Here is a 21,591-nt window from a genome sequence, read left to right as displayed (position 1 = left end):
TTCATGGGTATCATTTACACTGCACTGGGGTCCACGTTTTACTACAATTTTAATTTTCACTCAGGGTTAACAGTACCCTCCATCTGGGGCTGACTCCAACTGCCACTTCGTGCACCACGGAGTGCCCTTCTCCTTTTGACTTGTCACGTGAGCTGCCAATCCCAGGTTCTACTACTTATCCTCATCTGTAACCCCTAATATGGGCCCACCTTGAGGGCATTTCACCTTCCATGGCTGCAAACCTGGGCTCTGTCAGCCAGGATATGCCCAGTAGAGGATAAAGAGCTCAGTACTGCTGGAGAACAGGTGGGCCTGAATGCCTGAGCCTTGCCACCGTAGAATGCAGTTCAAGGCACACCTATTTGCACAGGTGTTCTCCAGTTAAACCTGTCACAAACTGCCCTGACAACACTCTTGTGCTGGGACTTGGCCACAGTAAAATAGCGGCTTAAGGTAGAAGGGCAAAGAACTCTTCCTTTTAGAGAGATGAAAGGTGTCTGTTTGGTAGGGGACCAAGGTACTACAATACAGCCGATCAAAATGTGTAAAGCAAATTAATTTTCAGCAGAGCAGACAACACGACTAGAAATATGCTAGGAAATATGCAAACGCCAACATTCAGAAGACGGCCTCTTAAGAAGTTACATATCCACTTCAATAAAGCTCATTTTGGATGAAATCCCTCCACTTATACCCTCCACTTCCTGCTGGAGTGCTGTGCAGGAGCCATTTACACTGAGACGAATCTCACTTTTTGGTACTTTGGAGAGACTGAAGGGTATTTCATTACCGTGAATGGAATACAGCTGTAGTACCCAAGATCAAGACTCCAGAAGCATCCTAAACGATCAAGATGTGTACAATGGCCTGTGCACTGCATTAGTGATATTTATACTGGGGTGGTGAAGTTAGAATATACAAAGTACAAAAGTGATCCATTATTGCCTAGCAATGGAACAGCTGGTAGTTACCTCATTAACATTGATTTTAGACTTTGCAGATGATTCTAGAAAGGCACAGTTACACCACTGTCTTGCTAAGTTCTGACCCTGTTCTTTGCCAACTACGCGTTCATCTTCCAGGTCACATTTATTGCCAACCAGAATCATTGGAACCTGTGTGGAGAGAACAATGAGAAGCATATGAGCAAACACTGTTCCAACAAACACACGCTGCATATACCCTGGACTGGCCCAGAAAAGCCATCAGTGACAAAGGTTATTTCTTCAAAAAGCGTTGTCTCTGTTTGACAGGGCTACATTTCATAAGCACAAGAAAAAATGATATAAGATGGAGTACATAATCCATAGAGTTAGAGCTACATTGAACTCACAGACTAGATTACATTTCAGGTACCTGCCGGGAAGGAGCTGAAGGAAAATTGTGGCATGCAGCCACCATGACCAAGTTTCACTGACAATGAATCACACCATCTAACAAATGGAAATACTACTGTTTAGGAGGTTACATTATACAAGGTTTATTTTGAGGTCATCCACTAACATCACACTAGTCAAAAACAATTTATTGTTAAGACGCTTTCAAGCGACAAGAGGTTAAACTGCATGCCATCTTAACTTATGTTAGACAACAGGGTATACAGCATATTTCCTGAGATACATGCTGAATGTTGCCAGCCCTAGTGACCTGGCAGTCTGTTGTCAAGCCACAGAAAATTAATGGGGCCACCTTTGGAAAGCACGCCCTTGATCTGGAACGAAAGGAACTAGATGCATGCACCATGGCCTTCCACATGTGCTGTCTTTTCCCATCGGGAGTGCAGGACCATGCTGCATCAACAGTTCTATGCACACAAAATGGAAAGACTTCTGCAATAATAAACATACTGGACAATTTCATGTTCATATTTAGAGAGAGAGAGAGACTATATATATATATATATATATAATTAAGCAAAAACTGCAACTAATTGTTTTGTAACAGACTCATAAGAGTCTTGATTAGTAGGACTGGATAAAATGCCATTTCTTCAGTTAATTACACTAATTTTGTTTTAACATTAAAAACTGCTTACTGCATTAGTCATATGAGTAACCTGCACCACTGTATCCTAGGCCCACTGTCGTTAAGCTCTGCTCAGGAGATTCAATGAGTGGAAACAGCTGTATGAATGGTACAAAATGATGGCAAACCATCTGTTAAACAGCCTGATGAAGGAGCTACCAACTGCTGGCTCTCTGAGGAGCCACCTGCCCATTCCCTCAGGACGGAAGAAGTGCCTAAGGGAGCCCATGGTCCTTGCTACATTTCCTGGGGAGTGTTACAGGAACTGGAGTGCCTTTGGAAAGTGACCTTGGCTACAACAAACACTTGTTACTGATTTATTTGCATTAGGCGGAACAGAATGGAGTAGTCTTGACACACATTCAAAGAGCTGGGACAGTTTTTCAACAAGGGTGAAAGCAGACGATGGATGGAAATGAAGGGATTTCTTGCACATTGGGAGAGAGCCGGTAAAATTATTTTCTACTGTAAGTTCTTCGGGGGCAGGGACTGTATTTATCTCATATACTGTACAGAGCCAAGCATGTTGTCAACATTCAATAAATCAAACATTTCCCCTTTTAAGAATATACTCCCCGAAGCTTCCATGGCAAACAATCAAATGATACAATTCAATACCATGTGACAATCTGATAACCCTTAAAAACACTCAATTACTTCAGTCAAAAAATGGGAACATTTTTTCCAGCAGGCTTTAGCAGTAAGACACCTTTGAGGTAGTACCAACATGTGAATCTCAGAAGACTTTTCCTGTTTCCCCACAGCCTTGTGGGCTACTGATGGATATCCCTGCACACCACCAGGGAAGAATGCATTTAAAATGGCAGGGAGGAAAGCCAAAGGAGTTGGTAGGACTTCATATTTAAAGCTGAAAATGTTAAAGAAAAGAGCTCTCACAACACTACAGTGTCTAATCTGTTTTAGATCTCCTGTAAATGAGCTCTTTAAGCAACTACAATATAGTACAGAAAGTCCTGGGCTGCATACCATTCGTTAAATCCTGCATTTCATATAAATCCCAGTTCCTAAAATACTGAAATGGAGTTAAGGTAAGAAATCTCCAGTTCCTCAAGCATTTTTAAGCACACAAGTAACAGCAAGATCTGCACTCCATTCCACTGCTGCATTTTATTTACATGACAAGGCATACACCACTGTTTCCCCATAGCACTGTAAGAGACAAAATTACAGAACTGCTGATAATGGGTGTGCAGGCCATTCCCTTTCTGCACACAAAACTGAGCCCAAAACCTGTACTTTCCGGATGGAAAATAAATTGCTATACATTTCCTTCAATAATGTACATAAGTACTGTAAAATTTCAAATTACTTTTTATACTTAATTTTGCACAGAATTGTTCTTAAGCAGATTCTTAGTCAACTACATTTAAGACTCATTTAAACCTCAAAACAAGATGGTTTCAAAAGAAATCAGACAACATTTTATTTTTGGGAACTACATTTTGCTCACTACAGCAAAACCTGAAGTCATGAAACAGAAACTGCAGGCAAAACAAATCTCTGTTTCAGATCAAACCATTCTACCCCACACCAAATACAAATATTCACAATTACACACACTTAATTAGAATCTCTTTCATTTTGTATGAGACCAAAAGAAATGATCCATTTTCCCAGACGTGGATACTGACGTACAAATGTGAATATCTGAACACATTCAAAACTAACTAAAGAATGTTAAAAAGCGGCACAGCAGAAAAAATGGAACACACAAAAATGAGGTATACATTTGTCTAGATATGGGGAGATACGAGACACATGGTTGTTTTAAATGGCAAGAGTTAACTAACTGCTCCGTACCAAAGAGATTTCTAGACTTATTGCAATAAACTGAATTTGATCAAGTTTGGTTTTGATCATTTTGAAATTCAAACAGCAATTTATATTTTTCTTGCACATAAAACATTGAACAGTTAAAATGCTGAAATTTTAAGAGACTCGTTCCGCTAGCACTAAACACAGGGTGATCTGTCTTCTTTTACTCATGAGTACAAGGCTTGAAGAGGAAAAAATCTTGTTGGACATTTGAATCCATGAACTAACATCCAACTAATTAAAATGAATAAATAAGTTAATTATCATGAAGCAGAATTAAAGTAACATTGTCAATTTTTTGATTAATTTGACCAACCTATGGTACAAATGCCACTGCAAGCAGTGTAGCTGGTTGAACCGCTCAGTGCATTGACCTAAATGCTAATAAAAGAATCATGCTACCTGCAAGCATAATCCTCACATAATGAAGATTACTTTTACTTAAATAAAAAGTTTACCAAGTTAAACCAGAGAGTGGATCAAAATCATTAAAAAGCAAGGTAGCCAAGGTTAAGGAACAATGAAGATTTAAAAGTAAATACAAAAGTTAAGAGACTACCTCAGTTTCAAAACACATTTAGCACCACGGTACCATTTATCCTTCAGAGCAACCTACTGCATTGTTCAAACAGCTTTTTCATGAATGGCTATTTAAATACAATGCCTATGGCTTACTTATGATCTGGCCTAAATATGTGCAACAACTCCAGCTCTGATTACTGATCCTCAGCACTACTCTTAACAGGATGAGTGTAAGGAGATAAAGTAACAATATGTGAATGAGAAGCTACCTCTGGCATCCCGGCTCAGCTACGAGGACCATATAAATGACTGAAGTAATCCAACTTCAAAGAAAAGCAGTTACTTTTGTTGTCAGTGATTAAAATATTTTTCATGCCCCTCAGGGTAAATCCTTGAAAAAGATTACTAACAACTGTATTAGAGTTTAATTTCAGCTTCCTGTCATCTAAACATAAAATGATGAGGGTCACAAAACTGCACCATTCACCCCAACACTGTCCTGTAAAACATCTGCAACTTCAAGTCCATCAGAAGTTTTGGAAATATAGACTTCAGATGAAAAAAATCCATCATGAAACACAAAGCCCCATGCAACAGAACTAAAGCCTCCAACGACAGGAACAGCTCCATCTACAGGGTCCAGAGGCATAGCATTACTGCATATAATCTCCTCCAACCCTGTACAGGCTGATCAGTGCTTTGCCAGCTAAAGGATTCAGGGTATGTTTTTCTTTAAATCATTCTTTACTTTTTTTTAAGTGTTCTAAAATTAACCAACCAATAATTAATTTCTATCATTAGCTGAGAATTTTTCAAAAACTAAAAATAAAATTATTTATTCCACAGCTGTTAGACCCTCTTGGGACTATAAGATTTTTTTAATAGAATAGTGAGAGGGACAAAGAAAACTGTCCTGAGCTTACAAGTCTCAGGAGTTTTAAGAGATATGTATGTATGTATGTAGACCCTTGACCCACACACTTGTAATTCAGACTCAATGTGCATGCTCTCCCTGAGGCCAAAATTCCCACATCTGGGTGCCTAAAGTTAGGATCATAAACCCAACCATCTAAATACAAGTTGCCAGATTTTCATAAGTGATGAGCACCCACATATCCCACTGGAATCAATGGGAGCTGCAGGCTCTCAGCATCTCTGAAGTCAGGCCACATACATATGCAGGTGCCTAAATATGGACTTAGACTAGTATGAAAGTTTTACTCCTGAGTCCCTCCTCCCAGGGCTACCATACACATTTTCAAGTTTGCTATCTAAAACCACTGTAACTAAAAACAGTACTGTGTTCAGGAAACAGCCCAAGACATCCTGCTCTATTCAATCTTAGCAACAAGCTTTAAAGATGAGCCAGCAGGATAAATATATATTTGAAAAAGTAACTATTGACAAACTGCCAGTCAAGTTTAAATGATATGCTGTTCCCGCAATAATCACAAGTTGGTGGCCTTAATGCTCAAAACCAACATTGACAGGTTTTGAAATACGGCAATTTTTTGTTCATTGTAGAGTAAAAAGTAATAGAAACTGAACAGAAGCAACCCAACCTCCCCTAGACCTAAGAAGGATTTATGAAAGTTGCTGCCCAGAGGACTTCAAAGACTAAAGTCCTCTCCTTCACAATGCAGATAGAAACACAGGATTCTCCAGAGAACTGATAATGGGGTACAAAGCCTTTCAAACTCTGGTTTACCTACTGGTCAGTAGTGATTTAAAGTAGTTACCCATTTGCCAGTTGTTTGGTGGCCAATATGAAAATGAATCCTTGGTGGGCAGGTATACACACCAGAAACACTACCACAGATGAAATCCTTATTGGCAGTCTCAGCAGAGACCACAGACCAAAAGGCCATGGAAACTGTGTTACCTCCTCAATCCTAGATGCATGCAGATCACATGCCTTGGACATTCATTTCTACAAGGTAAAGATCACAACGAAAGCACAAATGTGGTTGGTACAGGCAGCTTGTTAGAGACTTACAAATATTAACCGATCGGATTTGAATTCTGCAATACAGTTTGCTTACGTAAACAGAAACCAAGCTACTACTCAGCATCTAGAATCGAGACTTCCTGACCAGCAAGTGCAAAATGAATTTTTTATTCCCCAGAGCAGCTACTACATAACATTATCACTTAGAAGGTTACAATAGGTGTATGACAATCTTCAAATCACCCTAAAATCACTCAGTTGATACGAATGCAAAGTATTTTCAATCTCCAATGAAGACTTGGAGAATTATCTTGTAGAAAGAAAACTGACTTTGACCCAGTTTATTAAGGCAGGAAATTGAATATGTTTTCAAAATGAAGTTTTTAAAAACTAGTCACTGGCCCAAATGTGACTAAGCTCTTTTGGACAAGCTGTTTATCTGTATTCTATACTGTTATAGCTAAACAAAAACCATCCAACACACTGAAATAAGCGAGACCTTGATCTTGGTCATGTTTCACAGAAACTCATAGGGAGGGGGATAGAGGAGGAGTGGGAGGAAACAGAACAGTACTCACTGGAGTAACAGGTCATACAAAACACATCTCTGCCTCATGCAATGTGACCTAAGGCTATGTAATTAAGCAGACTGCTCAAAACTGCCATTATCCATGCAGCTGGAATAAAGGTAAGAAGCTTGGCTAAAAAGATGACTTCTTCCCTCCCACATACTCAAGCTCTTACTTCAGTTTGGTTGCCTCATCTTTAGGACATACAAAAACGTACATCAAGTTAAAAGAAAGCTCACACTTTAACCAATTTTATCCATTACTACGGTTGTGACCCAATGCAGTAATTTGATTTATTTTTTTGGTGAATAGGCTGAGCAGGTCTCCTCTACTTATAGCCCAGCTACAACACATTCAGGATCTGCGGGAAAGGTAGAGGAAAAGAAACTAAAGTACAGTAATTTTTTAAAACAATAATATTCCGATATAACCCATCTAGAAAAAAGAAAATGCCTATACTGGGAAAGAATATCAAAGTTAAAAATCAACTAAGGACAGATTTCCAAAAAAGTTGCGTAACCAGCATTTCCCATTGTTCTCACCAGGGCCGCATGTTCTCAGCACATCTGAAAATCTGGCCAAGTTGTTTGTGCTCCCAATGGGAGAAGAGTTCTTTTGCGGAAAAAAAAATAAAAAATCTACCCCTAATTTTGGATGCCGAGCTCTTGAAAAATCTGCTCAATAAAGTTAATGTAACAAAAAAAAGTTTTTCTAAAACATCTAGCACAAGCTTATTATACAGTAAAAAACATTCTTAGGCAACAGTAGTCTTCAGCCATCCATCAACTTGCTCAAAAAAACAGATACCTGTTTGTTTACTTATGGAAGGATTTCAATGGCTCACAAAGCAAAAAGTCCTTTACTTACATCTTCAGTGTCCTTAACCCGTAAAATCTGTTCCCTCAGGTCCTGTAAGTCATTAAATGTCGACTGTGCTGTAATAGAATATACTAGTGCAAACCCTTGACCATTCTTCATATAGAGATCCCTCATTGCTGTAAATTGCTCCTGTAATCAAATATTTTAAAAAGGTAATTAATTAGTTGTTTAATACATATAACAAACAGTTCAAAAGGAATCCTTTTATTTTAATAGAGATAACAGTGTAGTAGCTAACATTACATTTACATTTTTACCCCTTACAGAAATCCAATGAAGCATATGAATTTAATAAAAACATTAACTCAATTCCTTCCCTTCTTCCTCACCCCACCCTCAGGGAGGAAGAAGAAACCTGTTAGAACAGACAAAAATAGCAAGAAAAAAAGGCAGAGGATGCTATAGAATTAAATCTGATAAATATCTTGTAGTGATAAATATGGACTAACGTACATCTAAAAAGCACACTGTTAACCAAATATTAACACATTTGCAGTGGTATTTCAAATATTATTTTGCTGCCAGAGAAGTGACAATCTGCAAATATGTCCCTGCTCAAGTACTGTGCAAAGACCGCCTAGGTGCCACACACTTGTAGGTTTTTTGTGAACACCAATGGGTAGAAGAAAGAGTGAGCTCACATCTAAGCACATGTAATCGTACAGCAGTCATTTGCTGTATGTAAATGGCTTGAAAGCTCAATGTGATAAAACATAAGGCTATACAAGAATGGCCTGGGAAATCCAGGGTCAGACCCAAGAGCTATCTTTTGTACAGGTCAGTGAAAGAACCTTCACTAGAAATTCTAACCATACTTTGATTTCTATCCACCTGGGCTACTTTCAACATCATGGTCTCTTAAGTGCTTCCCAAAACAAATAGCAATTGTGTTTTAAAACTCTTAAGAAGCAGATTCTCCTCCCATAGTGTTCTCAACCATTAAAGTCCGTTTGTTTAGCTTTCAGAGTAGCAGCCGTGTTAGTCTGTACTCCTGTTCTTTTTGTTTGTTTAGTGACACCCTCCCACAGGATGATAAAGAGGCTTGGTGAGCTTTCAGGAAGCTCGCCTCACAGTAGATGCTAGGAGGAGAGGGATAACAGGGGCTTCCCCCAACATGGAACAGCTAGACAGCACAGAGAATCAGCATGAGGGGCAGTTGACCTGAGCAAGAAGGGATTCCCACAGGAGGTGGGAGGACATCCTCAGCTGCTGCGAAGGAGAAGCCTCTCTTCAAATTTGTGCTCTGGACAGGCTAATGTTTCATCCTGCCCTCCTAACATGGAAAGCAGCTGAAGGAGAAGAATGTCCCTTCCAGCAATATCTGAGGAAGAGCCATTACATGTAAGGTCCTGTTAGTTGGAGGAGGGTGCTCTAAGAAAGGAGGAAGCAGGCCCAAGTGCAGTGGCTTGACAAGGAACTTCGTTTTTGGAGACGGGAGGGGGAAATCACAGTTTCAATGATTCAGCACCTTCAAGTCGTGCCCATTGTTAGCTTATGGAATGGTATGGTTTTATGATGGTCATCCCCCATGCACCTTTGTCCTCCTATAGCTTGTTACCATCCCTCATGCCTCTGACTGCAAGCTCTTTGGGGTAGAGACCATATCTTCTGTGTGTGTTTGTACAATGCTCAGCACATTGTGAACTCTGGGCACCACCACAATATAATACATTACAAATTATCATCCCCAAATTCTAGCATCGTGTTGTAAAGATAAAAATTTATTCCTAAGCAGAGTTGATAAGGTGTTTAGAAATTTGGAGGAACACTAATCCATTCATATCCCATCTGTGAGGGAAATTCAGCTGGGTAACATCTACAATCACTAAAGAGACAAGGTGGGTCAGGTAATATCTTTAATTGGACCAACCTGAAACAACCTTTCAAGCTACACAGAACTCTTCTTCCAGTCTGGGAAAGGTACTAAGAGTATCACAGCTACATACAAGATCAAACAGGTGGTTTAGTGTAAAAGTATCGGGGGTAGCTGTGTTAGTCTGTATCCACAAAAACAACAAGGAGTCCAGTGGCACCTTATAGACTAAACAGATTTATTTGGGCATAAGGTTTCGTGGGTAAAAAAACCTCACTTCTTCAGAAGTGTAAGAATAGTTAGCACATATTGTAAGAGACCATTCAAGGTGAAGTGGCCTGTTAACACCCCTATAATCATAGGACAAAAAAGGAGGGGAAGTGGGTTACAGCTTGTTGTAATAAACCATAAATCCAGTGTCTTTATTAAGACCATGATTTTTAGTGTCTAGCAAAGTTACAAATTTAAGCTCCCAGGCTCATCTTTTGAAATTGTTGTGCAGGTTTTCTTTGAGGATGAGGATTGATAGGTCAGATATAGCGTGATCGCATTGTGAAAAGCATTCCCCACAGGTGATATGTGGGTGTTTTTTATCATTTTCCTACGTGAATTCATTCGAGAGCACAGTGATTGTATGCAATTTTCCTGGGTTTGGTGGTGTTCAGGTGACAGATTCACCACATTGGCTTTTGGGTTACTTAACAAAACACTGCAGTTTATAGTGCAGCAGCAGTTGATCTAACATTTTCTTTTTGATAGGCTACGGCTATTTCACTGACAAATCCTTTTAAAATCCAACTTCATTTTTAACATTAAAAATTCTATATTTTAGATTTTTCTTACTGTCCCTGCTGTATCGAGGATTTCAAGCATACACTGTTGGCAGTCTACTTCCACTTGCTGGAAAAAAAAGGAAGAAACAAGCAACATTAAAGAAAAAAAATGGCCTATGCTCAAAAGTGTGCTAGTGTGAGACATACAGAATTACAACCAAAGAGCCCTTTAAACCCCCGCCCCCAACTCAAACTTGTTAAATTTTCCAAGCATTCCACTTACTAAAAATCATTTCAGATTAAAGAGGGTAATTCCAGAAAAAGCAACTCTTGACTACGAAGGTTTTAAGAATTTTTTCATGTAATTGTCATGCACAAAAAGCACCACTTCCTTTCGTTTTCTGGTTTGGAGCCTTTAACTGTGACAACAATTATTCTTATCTCTAAAACAATGGGGTTCTTACATCAATCTGAGTGGAGAATGCAGCTCCAGGGATAGAATTACATCAAGTTACTGTGTCAAGGAGTCGATCAAGAGCTTCTGCTTTGTAACTGCAAGCTCATTTCCAAAAAGGCAGTGAAAAATGTAAGGAACACTCATTTAAACTAAACAGTAAAGTGGTCTGTTTTTTAAAAACAATGACTATACTTCAGTACTTAAATCTGTGATATGTGTGTTATTTCCTTTACTTACAGTAGGAAATGTTGCAAATGCCATGACATGATAAATTCTGATTCATTTATTTTTAAATGGCAATCAATGTTATGTCAGCATACCATGAACTAAGACTGCATGACATTAAGGGTATGGTTACTGTGATAAAATATCCTGTGGCACCATGTTTTAGAGCCCGGACTGCGGGGCTAAAAATTGCCATCTGGACGTTCAGACTTGGACTGGAGCCCGGGCACCCTCCCCCTTCGTGGGGTCTCAAAGCCCAGGCTCCAGTCCAAACCCGAACGTCTACACTGCAATTGTAGAGCCCAGCAACCTGAGCCTCCTAAGCCACAGTCAGCTGACCTGGTCCTGTCGCAGCCAAGTCACAGGTCTTTTATCACATATACCCATAGGCCCTGATCCTGCAAAGTGCGCTATACAAACACAGGGAACCAGCTGCATGGATCAAGTGCTCTATACAGGCACCAGGGTTCCAGCTGCATGGAGGCTAACAAGCCAGCATCACTACACTAACACAGATCCAAACTCACACCTCTTACTCAGACAAAATTCGCAGGACATGGAGAAGTTTTGGATGAATAAAAAAAAGGGGCTGATAGAAAATAGCATCATTTTATACTGTACCTTTCTGTATGAATCTTCTATTGTGGGGTCATATTTTTCAACAAAAATTCCCTGAACAAATTGTACAGTCTGAAAAACAAAGCGAGAAAAAACAGTTAAAGAATAAACTCAGATATGGCCTACTGACCTTCAAGTAGCAGCTCTTCAAAAAACAGAATAGTATAAATTCTGCATCACATCAGTATTGCCAACCCAAGCATTCAAAGTCACGAGCCAGGACTTAATATAAAAAAATGTGGGTTTATTGGTTGTTTTTAGTTTTAGAATCTTCTAGGTGCACAGTCATATTTTCAAGAATTTCTTGGCAACCATGAGGGCTAGAAACTTATTTTTTAAAGTGACAGCTGAGTGTCTCACAAAAAAAATCTCACAAAGGAACTGGGCCTTCAGGAAAACCACCAAATACAGTGAGACTCGCAATAAAATCCGGAAAGGTGGCAACACTGTAAAGTAGATCGGTGAGAGCCTCTGTATTTGAAGTCTAAGTTTCATTTAGAGTATCTTGGTCTTATTAAAATGCAGTAACTTCGACTATAAGCTCTTCAGGGCAGAGACAGGGTTTTTTTGTTCTGTGCTTGTGCAGCACCTAGCACAGTGGGGTCCAGGTCCATGATTAGGACTCCACGGTGCTAAGATAATACAAATAAATAAAATGTCAGTACTGACAAAGAGATCCAGCAAGATTTCAGAATGACAGATTTAGAAACTATCTGTAAATCATTCATCTTTTAGTAATTGTAATGGTTTTTATAAAAATCAAAAACGAATAAAAACCAACTAGAACAGTGCACCATTCAACAACCACAATTTATATTAAAACAGAAGAAAGGAGATACCACTCGTTTCAAAACTGAAGTTCTTTCCTCCCCTGTGCACGCACTTCGAGAGAAACTAGGATGGGAAGCTTTTGACATGGCTGGTGTCTGGATATCCGGTATTTATCTTAAATTTGTATAGGACCCTATATTTTAACTGTTCTTTTAGAGCTTTTGAATGGAAACTTATGCTTTTCCACCAACCACGCTATGGTTTTCTATTTTTGCCCTGTGAGAGAGATGAAATTCACTTTCACCTATTCTAGGGCTTCCCAAGTGTCTTTCATAGTATGGAGCATATCTTAAAAGAAAGGCATGTGCTTTAGATATTTCCGCTCCCATTTGTGATCGCAGAGCATCCCTGTAACAACCACAGCATTTGCTTACATAGAAGAGTGAGGCTTTTAGCTTCTTTTAATGTGATTTAATAGCGGGAAATAAGGAAAATGTAGCGACCAGCCAGATCTCCGCAGGTCACTATTTGAGAAATTCAGAACTGCTCTACTTTCAGAGTGGCGGCAGGGGTGGCTCCAGGCCCCAGCATGCCAAGTGCGTGCTTGGGGCGGCATGCCACGGGGGATGCTCTGCCGGTCGTCAGGAGGGCGGCAGGCAGGCAGTCGTGGCGTTCCCGCGGCTCCAGCGGACCCTCCGCAGGCACGCCTGCGGGAGGTCCACCGAAGCCGCGGAAACGGCGACCGGCAGAGTGCCCCCCGCAGCATGCCGCCGTGCTTGGGGCGGCGAAATGTCTAGAGCCGCCCCGAGTGGTGGATTTTTTGTTTTAACCAGATACTGCTACATAATCTACTAGATAAACTTGGGTCTGTGAACCAGGAACTACTAAATTCTAATGCTAATCCGTCTCTGACTTGCTACGTAAATATAGGTAGTAGCAACCTCTGTGCCTCCTCTCTCTCTCTCTCTCTCTCACAAACACACACACACACACACACACACACAGAGCAGGGCCCAAACATGCTTTTGCTCCTAAATACATGGTTTCAGATTTTGAAAGAGTAGCACATGGCCAGATATCTCCAAAAGGAATCACTGTATTCTGGAGAATACAAAACGCCCACTGGTTTCTTTTAAACTAGCAAGAAAACAATTTTCTAGCTTTCATGCTTGAGAAGATTTCCTGCAGATGAGAGGCACGTGCCCTCACTCAAAAGCTAAACTCATTCTGTAGTCTAGAACAGTGGTTTTCAATCTGTGGTCCCCGGACCTCTGTGGGTCCGCAGACTATGTCTAACATTTCCGAAGAGGTACAGTATGCACCTCCATTCGAAATTTTTAAAAGGTTGAAAACCACTGGTCTAGAAAGGACTTAAAGTCTCTTCTTCTCTACCATTTCCCTATCACACTGTATGTTTGTTGTCTCAAAGGTCTCTTCAGATAGAAGATCCCAGAAATACCACTTTAAATGACATCATCGGTAATGCAATCAGCCATGGTATTATAGAAGGCAACAGGAGCCCTACCACAACAGGCAGAACTCCTTTAGATTGTGGTGATTATATCCGGAGACTTCTCAATGGTTACTACCAAAAAGGGTACAAATACTTTGTTTTTGGTTAAGAGGCTAACACTGGAAAATGTGATCCAGTTATGATTCAAAAAAACAACTGTATCTCATTTGTATACTGTTAATAGTTTCCCCATGTTTGTAAGTTAGTCTTCACCACAAAGGTGCTAGAACCTGGCAGACCACTCCGAACCTCTTCTTCTAATGTAATATCCCAACACAACTCGTTTTGTAATCAAACATATGGTGCATCTAATGGAAAGTTATTAACTGAATCCACAGGGCCTGGTTTTCAGAAGAAACTATTCAACCGCGGCTCCAACCAAACACAATGGGAGTTGCAGGGATCAACACTTCTGAAAATAAAGTTCCTTGTTTTCACCAGGTACAAGACTGCCCATTACATAGAAACATCACTGTATTTACATTAAACTATACTGTGGCTCTATTTGTTACCTTCCAAGCACTTTACAATATTTATTGATCTCCACAATACTCCTGTGAGGTAGTTAAGTACCCTCACTTTATATGTAAGGTAATTGAGGCAGACAGGAGAAGAGAATTCAGAAGTTCCTGGCTCCCAGCCACACCTTGCTCCGTTACTTATATTACTCTCCCTTAGCACAGAGCTTGCATGTTTGCTCATTTTGTGTTTTTCCAATTATACATATGACCATTTGCAGCCAGATGCTGCTAACTTTACTTTCTCACTGATTGGCCAAAGGATCTTGCTTGCCATTAGAAAGGAGCAGAAGTCCATCATACAACAGATGACTATTAAAAGAAAGCTTTAAAATAATTGTGCATTAGTTACTACACCTCTACTCCGATATAACGCAGTCGTGGGGAGCCAAAAATCCCTACCGCATTATAGGTGAATGTTAGGATATAGATATTCAGGCCTGCCTGCAAATGCCTATACTTTAAGAATTTAGGTGTATTCTTATCACTTAGCTAGTTATAGAGGTATAAAAGAAAGAATCAAAATCACTGTCTGTCTGTGTAATGGCCTTCTCTTACTGTGACAGGCTAAGGCCTTCAGCTAAGCAGCAGAGGCAGCCATAAACTGGGAAGTGTATGGTCACATCCTCACATTCCAAACTAGTCACACTGAAATAAGGTGCTACTGGGTTGTTAGGAATACAATCCTGTCCTGATACTACTATCACCTCCAGAGAAAGGGAAGAGCCTAGAAGATGTAAAAGGAAACTTAGTTTGATAGCATCCTGTCTGGCAAGAACTCACTTATCAATAGCTGGGACATGAAATCCTCATTTCTGTATTGTTCTATCACTGTAGTCTCCACTTCCCTATTGTTTGTCTGTATAATCTCTGTCTGGTTCTGTGATTGTTTCTGTCTGCTGTATAATTAATTTTGTTGGGTGTAAACCAATTAAGGTGGTGGGATATAATTGGTTAAATAACCATGTTACAATATGTTAGGATTGGTTAGTTAAATTTCAGTAAAATGATTGGTTATGGTCAGTGATGAGCTGCCAAAATCTTAGGAACCAGTTCCCTACTGGGCCTTCGGCGGCACGGCTCCGGCGGCTGAAGGACCCACCGGTAGGGAACCGCCCAGTGAGTACACCCCCCACCCACGTCCTGCCCCCCCTCAGAAACCACAACCCATAACCCCCCCTGCCCTGCTCCTTGTCCCCTGACCACTCCTTCCCAAGACCCCCAACCCTAACTCCCCCCCAGGACCCCACCCCCTGCCAAACTTGCCCCGTTCCCTGTCCCCTGACTGCCCCGACTCCATCCACCACCATCCCAACAGACCCCAGGAACTCCCACGCGGCGCCTACCCAACCCCCCCCTTCCCCATCCCCCGTCTGCCCCCCCAGAACCTCTGCCCGATCCAACCCCTCCTCCCCCGCCCCAGTCCCGGCCTCTTACCCCTGCCGACACCGGGACCAGCGCCGGAGCCGCAGCCGCGGGGCCCGACTCCCCGGGCCCGGCCGGCACCAGGACCGGCACCGGAGCCGCAGCGCCCGACTCCCCGGGCCCGGCCGGCACCGGGACCGGCGCCGGAGCCGCAGCCACGGGGCCCGACTCCCCGGGCCTGGCCGGCACCGGGACCAGCGCCGGAGCCGCAGCCGCGGGGCCCGACTCCCCGGGCCCGGCCGGCACCGGGACCGGCGCCGGAGCCGCAGCGCCCGACTCCCCGGGCCGGCACCGGGACCGGAGCCGCGGGGCCCGAGCTGGGCCGGGCCCGAGCCGCGCAGGCGGGACCAGCCCGAGCCGGGGGTGCTCGGCTGGGACCGGGCTGGGGTGCTCGGCCAGGGCCAGGAGAAGCCGTCCTGCCCCCTCCCCCACATGCCTGGCTTACCTGCCTGCTCCTTTTTTCAGGCTTCCCGCGAACATTTGATTCGCGGGAAGCAGGGGAAGTGGAGGAGAAGGAGGGCAGAGCGTTCAGGGGAGAGGGGGAGGTGAGCTGGGGCCGGGGCCGGGCAGACAGCTGCCCGAGCCTTTGTTAAATTTAAAAGCTTTTTAGAATCGGTTGTCCTGGAACAACCGGTTCTAAAAAGGCTTCTAAATTTAACAAATTTAGCTCACCACTGGTTATGGTATAGCTAAACAGAACTCAAGTTTTACTATATAGTTTGCAGTCAATCAGGCAGTAAGGGGGAAAATGGGAACAGGGAGTGGGGATGGAGTGGGGGAATTGGGATCATGTTTTGCTAAAGGGGGGAATGAGAACAGGGGATGGGAACAGAAACAGGGACACAGGCAAGGCTCTGTGGTGTCAGAGCTGGGAAGGGGAACACTAAGGAAGGAAACTGGAATCATGCTTGCTGGAAGTTCACCCCAATAAACATCGAATAGTTTGTGCCTTTGGACTTCGGGTATTGTTGCTCTGTTCATGCGAGAAGGACCAGGGAAGTGAGAGGGTGAAGGAATAAGCCCCCTAACAGTGAAACGCCGTTATATCAGGGTAGCGGCGGCAGGGCTGCAGCAGTGATTTAAAGGGCCCGGGGCTCCCTGCAGCAGCCAGAGCCCCGGACCCTTTAAAGCGCCACCGGAGCCCTGCTGCTACTGCGCTATATGCGAACCCATGTTATATTGGGTTGCGTTATAGCAGGGTAGAGGTGTATTAAGGACTTTCTGTTATACGGCCATTAGTGCCAGAGGGCAGGGCAAGGAGAAGTGGTGCACAATCAGCATTATATTGGGAATTAAGAGTCAAAACAAGAAAGGAGGCTTTGCAGTGAAACACCACCACATTGTATTCTAAACTGTCATTCAAATACAGAACTGAATACCAATACCAGCCTCTCTATAAGCCATTTTAGTTTTGTCACTGGGAGGTGGGGGAAGGGGAGGGAAGAGAAATTTAAAGATTACTATTGGCAGCAAAATACCATCGTTCTATTCTGTTTTAATCTCTTCCACTGTATTATTTTAAAACCCATCTCAGATCTACTCTTCTGATGGCTGTTTGTAAATAATTTGCTATTTTGTTACCTCTCAATGCCATCAGATCTTGACTTGTTTATTGTTAATTTTTTGTTCCCCATTATCAGCGTGCCGGATCAATATTTCCATATACAATGCAATGTATGGTTATATAATGTCAACAATGGCATTTAGCTTACCAAATATCTGTTTATCACTTGAGAGGCACACTCACATTAAATACACTGGATATTATTATTCATTCACTCCAGTTGTATCCCTGGTACAAAGCTGCTGATTAATGGAGTCACCCCCAATTTACAGTGTTGTAGGTGAGATGAGAATCAGGCCATCATACATATTACTTATAACAAACAAAAAACAAATTTATTCGTCCACAGAAAAAATTTAGGAATTAATGAGTCTGAAATTTTTTTTTAAAAACTTTTACCTAAAGGTTAAATATTTGGAAAAACAAAAGTTTTTCATTTAAAAAAAATCTGCAAGACTGAACTGATTTAGATTTTAAATCACAAGTGAGGAAACTTCTTCAAAGTTTGTCTAACCTGCTGTACACACCACCAAAATGTCAGACAAATGTCAGAGTCTCATCATAGGACTTCTAAATCATAAATATTATATTCCTGATGAGAAAAACAGACATACCCTAGGGGACGATGGGAGGTGGGGGTGGGGAACAGCCTCATTATTAATTGCTGACGTTACCATGGAAGAGTAGGGTTTGATACAAACACATTTTTAAGAATAAATTTTTACACCTGCATGATACCACAGGTTATTATGGGGAAGTCAATTAAATAGTGCATCAAACCAAATGTATGGTTTGGTTTAACAACCTGATATGCTTTACACCACATCTGTTTTCTCTCACTCGCCCTTTGGATTCTGCAAGTAACTTACCAAGTACATCAGTTTTTCATCTCCAAGTGTAAGTGAAAGGATGCAAGAGAAAACAATCTTACTATCCTTAACACCTTATTGTTTCCTACATTAAAAACAATTGGACAGCTACTCCCATCCTTAAGTGGCAGGGTGAATTTGCTTGTTTTAATAAGTTCCTACTAGTCCCTCCCTGCCTACTCCTTTCAGTAGTGAGCTGGTTGATTTAGATGTGATACATAGCTGAGCATACAGTCAGCTACAACAAATGACTGAAGTCTCTATTACAGTGCATTTGCTTTGCTGTGAGCACTGCAACACAAACCACTGAGAAGCAACACTCATACTTCAGGAGTAAGCAGCGCCATCTGTCCACAGTTATCCTTCTACACCAGGGGTAGGCAACCGGTGGCACGCGAGCTGATTTTCAGTGGCACTCACACTGCCCGGGTCCTGGCCACCGGTCCGGGGGGGCTCTGCATTTTAATTTAATTTTAAATGAAGCTTCTTAAACATTTTAAAAACCTTATTTACTTTACATACAACAATAGTTCAGTTATATATTATAGACTTAGAGAAAGAGACCTTCTAAAAATGTTAAAATGTATTACTGGTACGTGAAACCTTAAATCAGAGTGAATAAATGAAGACTCGGCACACCACTTCTGAAAGGTTGCCGGCCCCTGTTCTACACTACCAGTGGGCTGTTTCTTGCCACACTGGTTTCAGTCTAGTTCCATCTGCAATGGGAAACACGCAGCCTTTGAGACATGCCAGGTACCCTGCACCTCAGGCATCCGCAATTCACTAGCATTCAAGCCAATACTCTGTGCTGCATTTTATTTTAGATTACACATTTGCAATTTAGAAAATATATATTTATATGCTAGGTTATATACATGCAAACTGAAAATAAAATAGTAGTGTAGGTCTTTTCACTGAAAACAATCTCAGTGCTCCATCTTTAAAGATTTGGTCATTTTAAATGTAATACATTTACAACTACTTGAGCAGTTCAATAGCAGTAATCCAATCAACTGTTGTGTATGCAGAAAGTAACAAAAGTGTCCCAATAGTGTAAAATAATCCTATTTGCAACGAGACACTGGTGAAGTGTTTGATACTGCCCTCCAATGCACAATTTTCAAGTCAGATACTGAACACTCACTCACCAAAGCAGACTTCCCAACGCCTCCTGAACCCAGGACCACTAGCTTGTACTCACGCATGATGTGGTCTGTTCAAATACAGGCAATCTGAAAAACAGGGGGAAAGCATGGAATTAGGAGCAATGTTTGCAAGCATCACCTCAGAAACATTACGTGTTCCCCCAAAGAACCGCTGTCATAGCACGTTTATTTGTAGAATAGACTATTTTGTATAGCTAAGTACAAAAATCTCTTCAGCAGCAGCAAAAAGATTTTTATTTTAAATCTGGGAACCCAAGCAAATGTGTACTTTGATGGCTGTAATTTACTGTACTCAGCGTAGAACCTTCAAATTCAAAAAAATAAATTAAAAACCCACAATGTTCTTTTCACCAGGATGCTGGTAGATGTACAAAGTCTTTTTATTGTTTCTGTTCAATATTATAATACAGGCTGGGATTTACCTTCATTTGTTTTACAGACTTTCAGTTATTCACCTATTTCAGGGAACTTGTGAGGAGTCTGACTCTGGAATTCATTTCTTCCCTTGGGACACCAAAATGTAGACCTGTTAACTTTCTGGGAATACTACAAAGTTTGTCTTTTCTTTCAGGTGTTTGGGAAAAAAGAGGGTCAAATGTGGAGTTATCATGGTGGTATGTTTTGTTGTAATGATAAAAGGGCATTTTGATATGTATCCATCCATGAAGGGGAAACAATTCTTCCCTAAAATCTAGCTGCACAAAATATTACTACTTGCTTATAGTACCTTTCATTTGCTCTTCCAATATTTAATTGCATAAAAATACAAGCAATTAAACAAGAAAATTGAACCAGTGAAATATAAGCATCAGAGTTTACTTCACCCACCCATCCGCAACAGGGAATGATTTAGGAGGTCAGTATTTTCTTTCTGAAAAAGGTCAGGCCTGACTTACTGTTGCCAAGTCAGAAACCTCTCTGCTCTTCCAAGCAACGCCTGTGCCTTTTTATGGAAATCTCTCAACTCCCTATGCAGCACAAGAAAATTTCTCATTCTCATCAAGATGCCCTGACAAATAAGGAGAATGACAAAGCCAGCGATAAACATTTTACACTATGTTTACATTATAAGCCAGGCTTGGCTGCCCCATCAACAGAGCCCAAGCAAACAATGACCTCACCAGCTAATTATCTGTTCATTCTTCCCCTAGTAAAATAGCACTTTCTTCCCAAGTAAGGATTCAGAACTATGAATGCTATGAAACTGGACAGGTTTAGTTTCTCAAAGGGATTTCAGACTAACTTTGCCACATGATTTATTAGCCTTTCTAGGTATAATCTTATGATTTGTTGTAAGAATAAAGATTTATTCTCTGTAGCAGGATATAAAAATAAACCAACTTGCTCACTGGAATTAACAGTATACAGTGGGCATGGACTGTGTTCCCATCTCTGCCACTGATTCACTCTGTGACCATGGGCAGGTAATTTATAACCTGTCTGTGCCTCAGTTTATACATCCATAAAATGAGGGTGAAGGTTGTAACACACAAATTCTTGACAAGAAAGTTGTTCTAGGAATGCAAAGTACTACTGATGGGAAACTTATCCTGAACTCCAAAAATGCCCTGTAGCTAAATTACTTGGGAGTTTATGTTCTTGAACAAGATGAAGAATCCATAAGTACATCCCCATTTGTTTTAAGTTCAAAACTGACATAGTATGAGACAGAGACAAATCTAAAGGCATTACCTAAAATTTGCAGGCTGGTTGATACAGAAACAACAGGTCTGATGTGTTTCAATTAGAGGATCGAACAGTCCCTCACTACAAAAAACACTAACAGCAGCCTTCATGGAAACATGCAAGATTTTGGAAATGCGCATGCAAAATTGTATATGCACTGCTGAACACATCGAGCTTGCTCAAACTCTAATCTGCATGCGCAGGTCAGACGCTGCACGCACAAACCAAAATACATACAAAGGTGTGAACAGATTATAGCACCTGCATTTTTGAAAATTTAGCCTACTATGTTTACTGGCTATGAACAGTAGGGATGGACTGGATTGTCACTTCAGGATAAGCCTTTGTTTTAGAATGTTATAAATGTAACATTTTGCCCTATGATAACTGGGTGGCAGGATTGTGACAGAG

The 21,591-nt window shown here is 41.3% G+C and overlaps 1 protein-coding gene across 7 annotated transcripts in view; it reads right to left on the bottom strand.

Moving 5' to 3' along the window:
- RAP1A (RAP1A, member of RAS oncogene family) overlaps positions 1-21,591 on the bottom strand; it is a 72,709-nt gene that overhangs the window by 5,630 nt on the left and 45,488 nt on the right. For 6 of the 7 annotated variants that reach the window (XM_045015025.1, XM_045015022.1, XM_045015027.1 and 3 more), the window contains 5 exons: positions 19,477-19,560; positions 11,669-11,737; positions 10,436-10,492; positions 7,768-7,908; positions 972-1,115 (listed from right to left, as the gene is read on the bottom strand). In XM_045015025.1, coding sequence (XP_044870960.1) covers positions 972-1,115; positions 7,768-7,908; positions 10,436-10,492; positions 11,669-11,737; positions 19,477-19,533 — 468 coding nt within the window. In that variant the 5' untranslated portion in view covers positions 19,534-19,560. Of the gene's footprint in view, positions 1-971; positions 1,116-7,767; positions 7,909-10,435; positions 10,493-11,668; positions 11,738-19,476; positions 19,561-20,390; positions 20,411-21,591 lie in introns of those variants that run through there. The other variant, XM_045015028.1, reaches the window with a different exon arrangement.

This window comes from Mauremys mutica, chromosome 4 (genome assembly GCF_020497125.1).
Source record: "Mauremys mutica isolate MM-2020 ecotype Southern chromosome 4, ASM2049712v1, whole genome shotgun sequence".
In the NCBI taxonomy this organism is placed as follows: Eukaryota; Metazoa; Chordata; order Testudines; family Geoemydidae; genus Mauremys; species Mauremys mutica.
The sequence above is the reverse complement of the archived record's forward strand: the minus strand, read 5'-3'. Positions and strand labels throughout refer to the sequence as shown.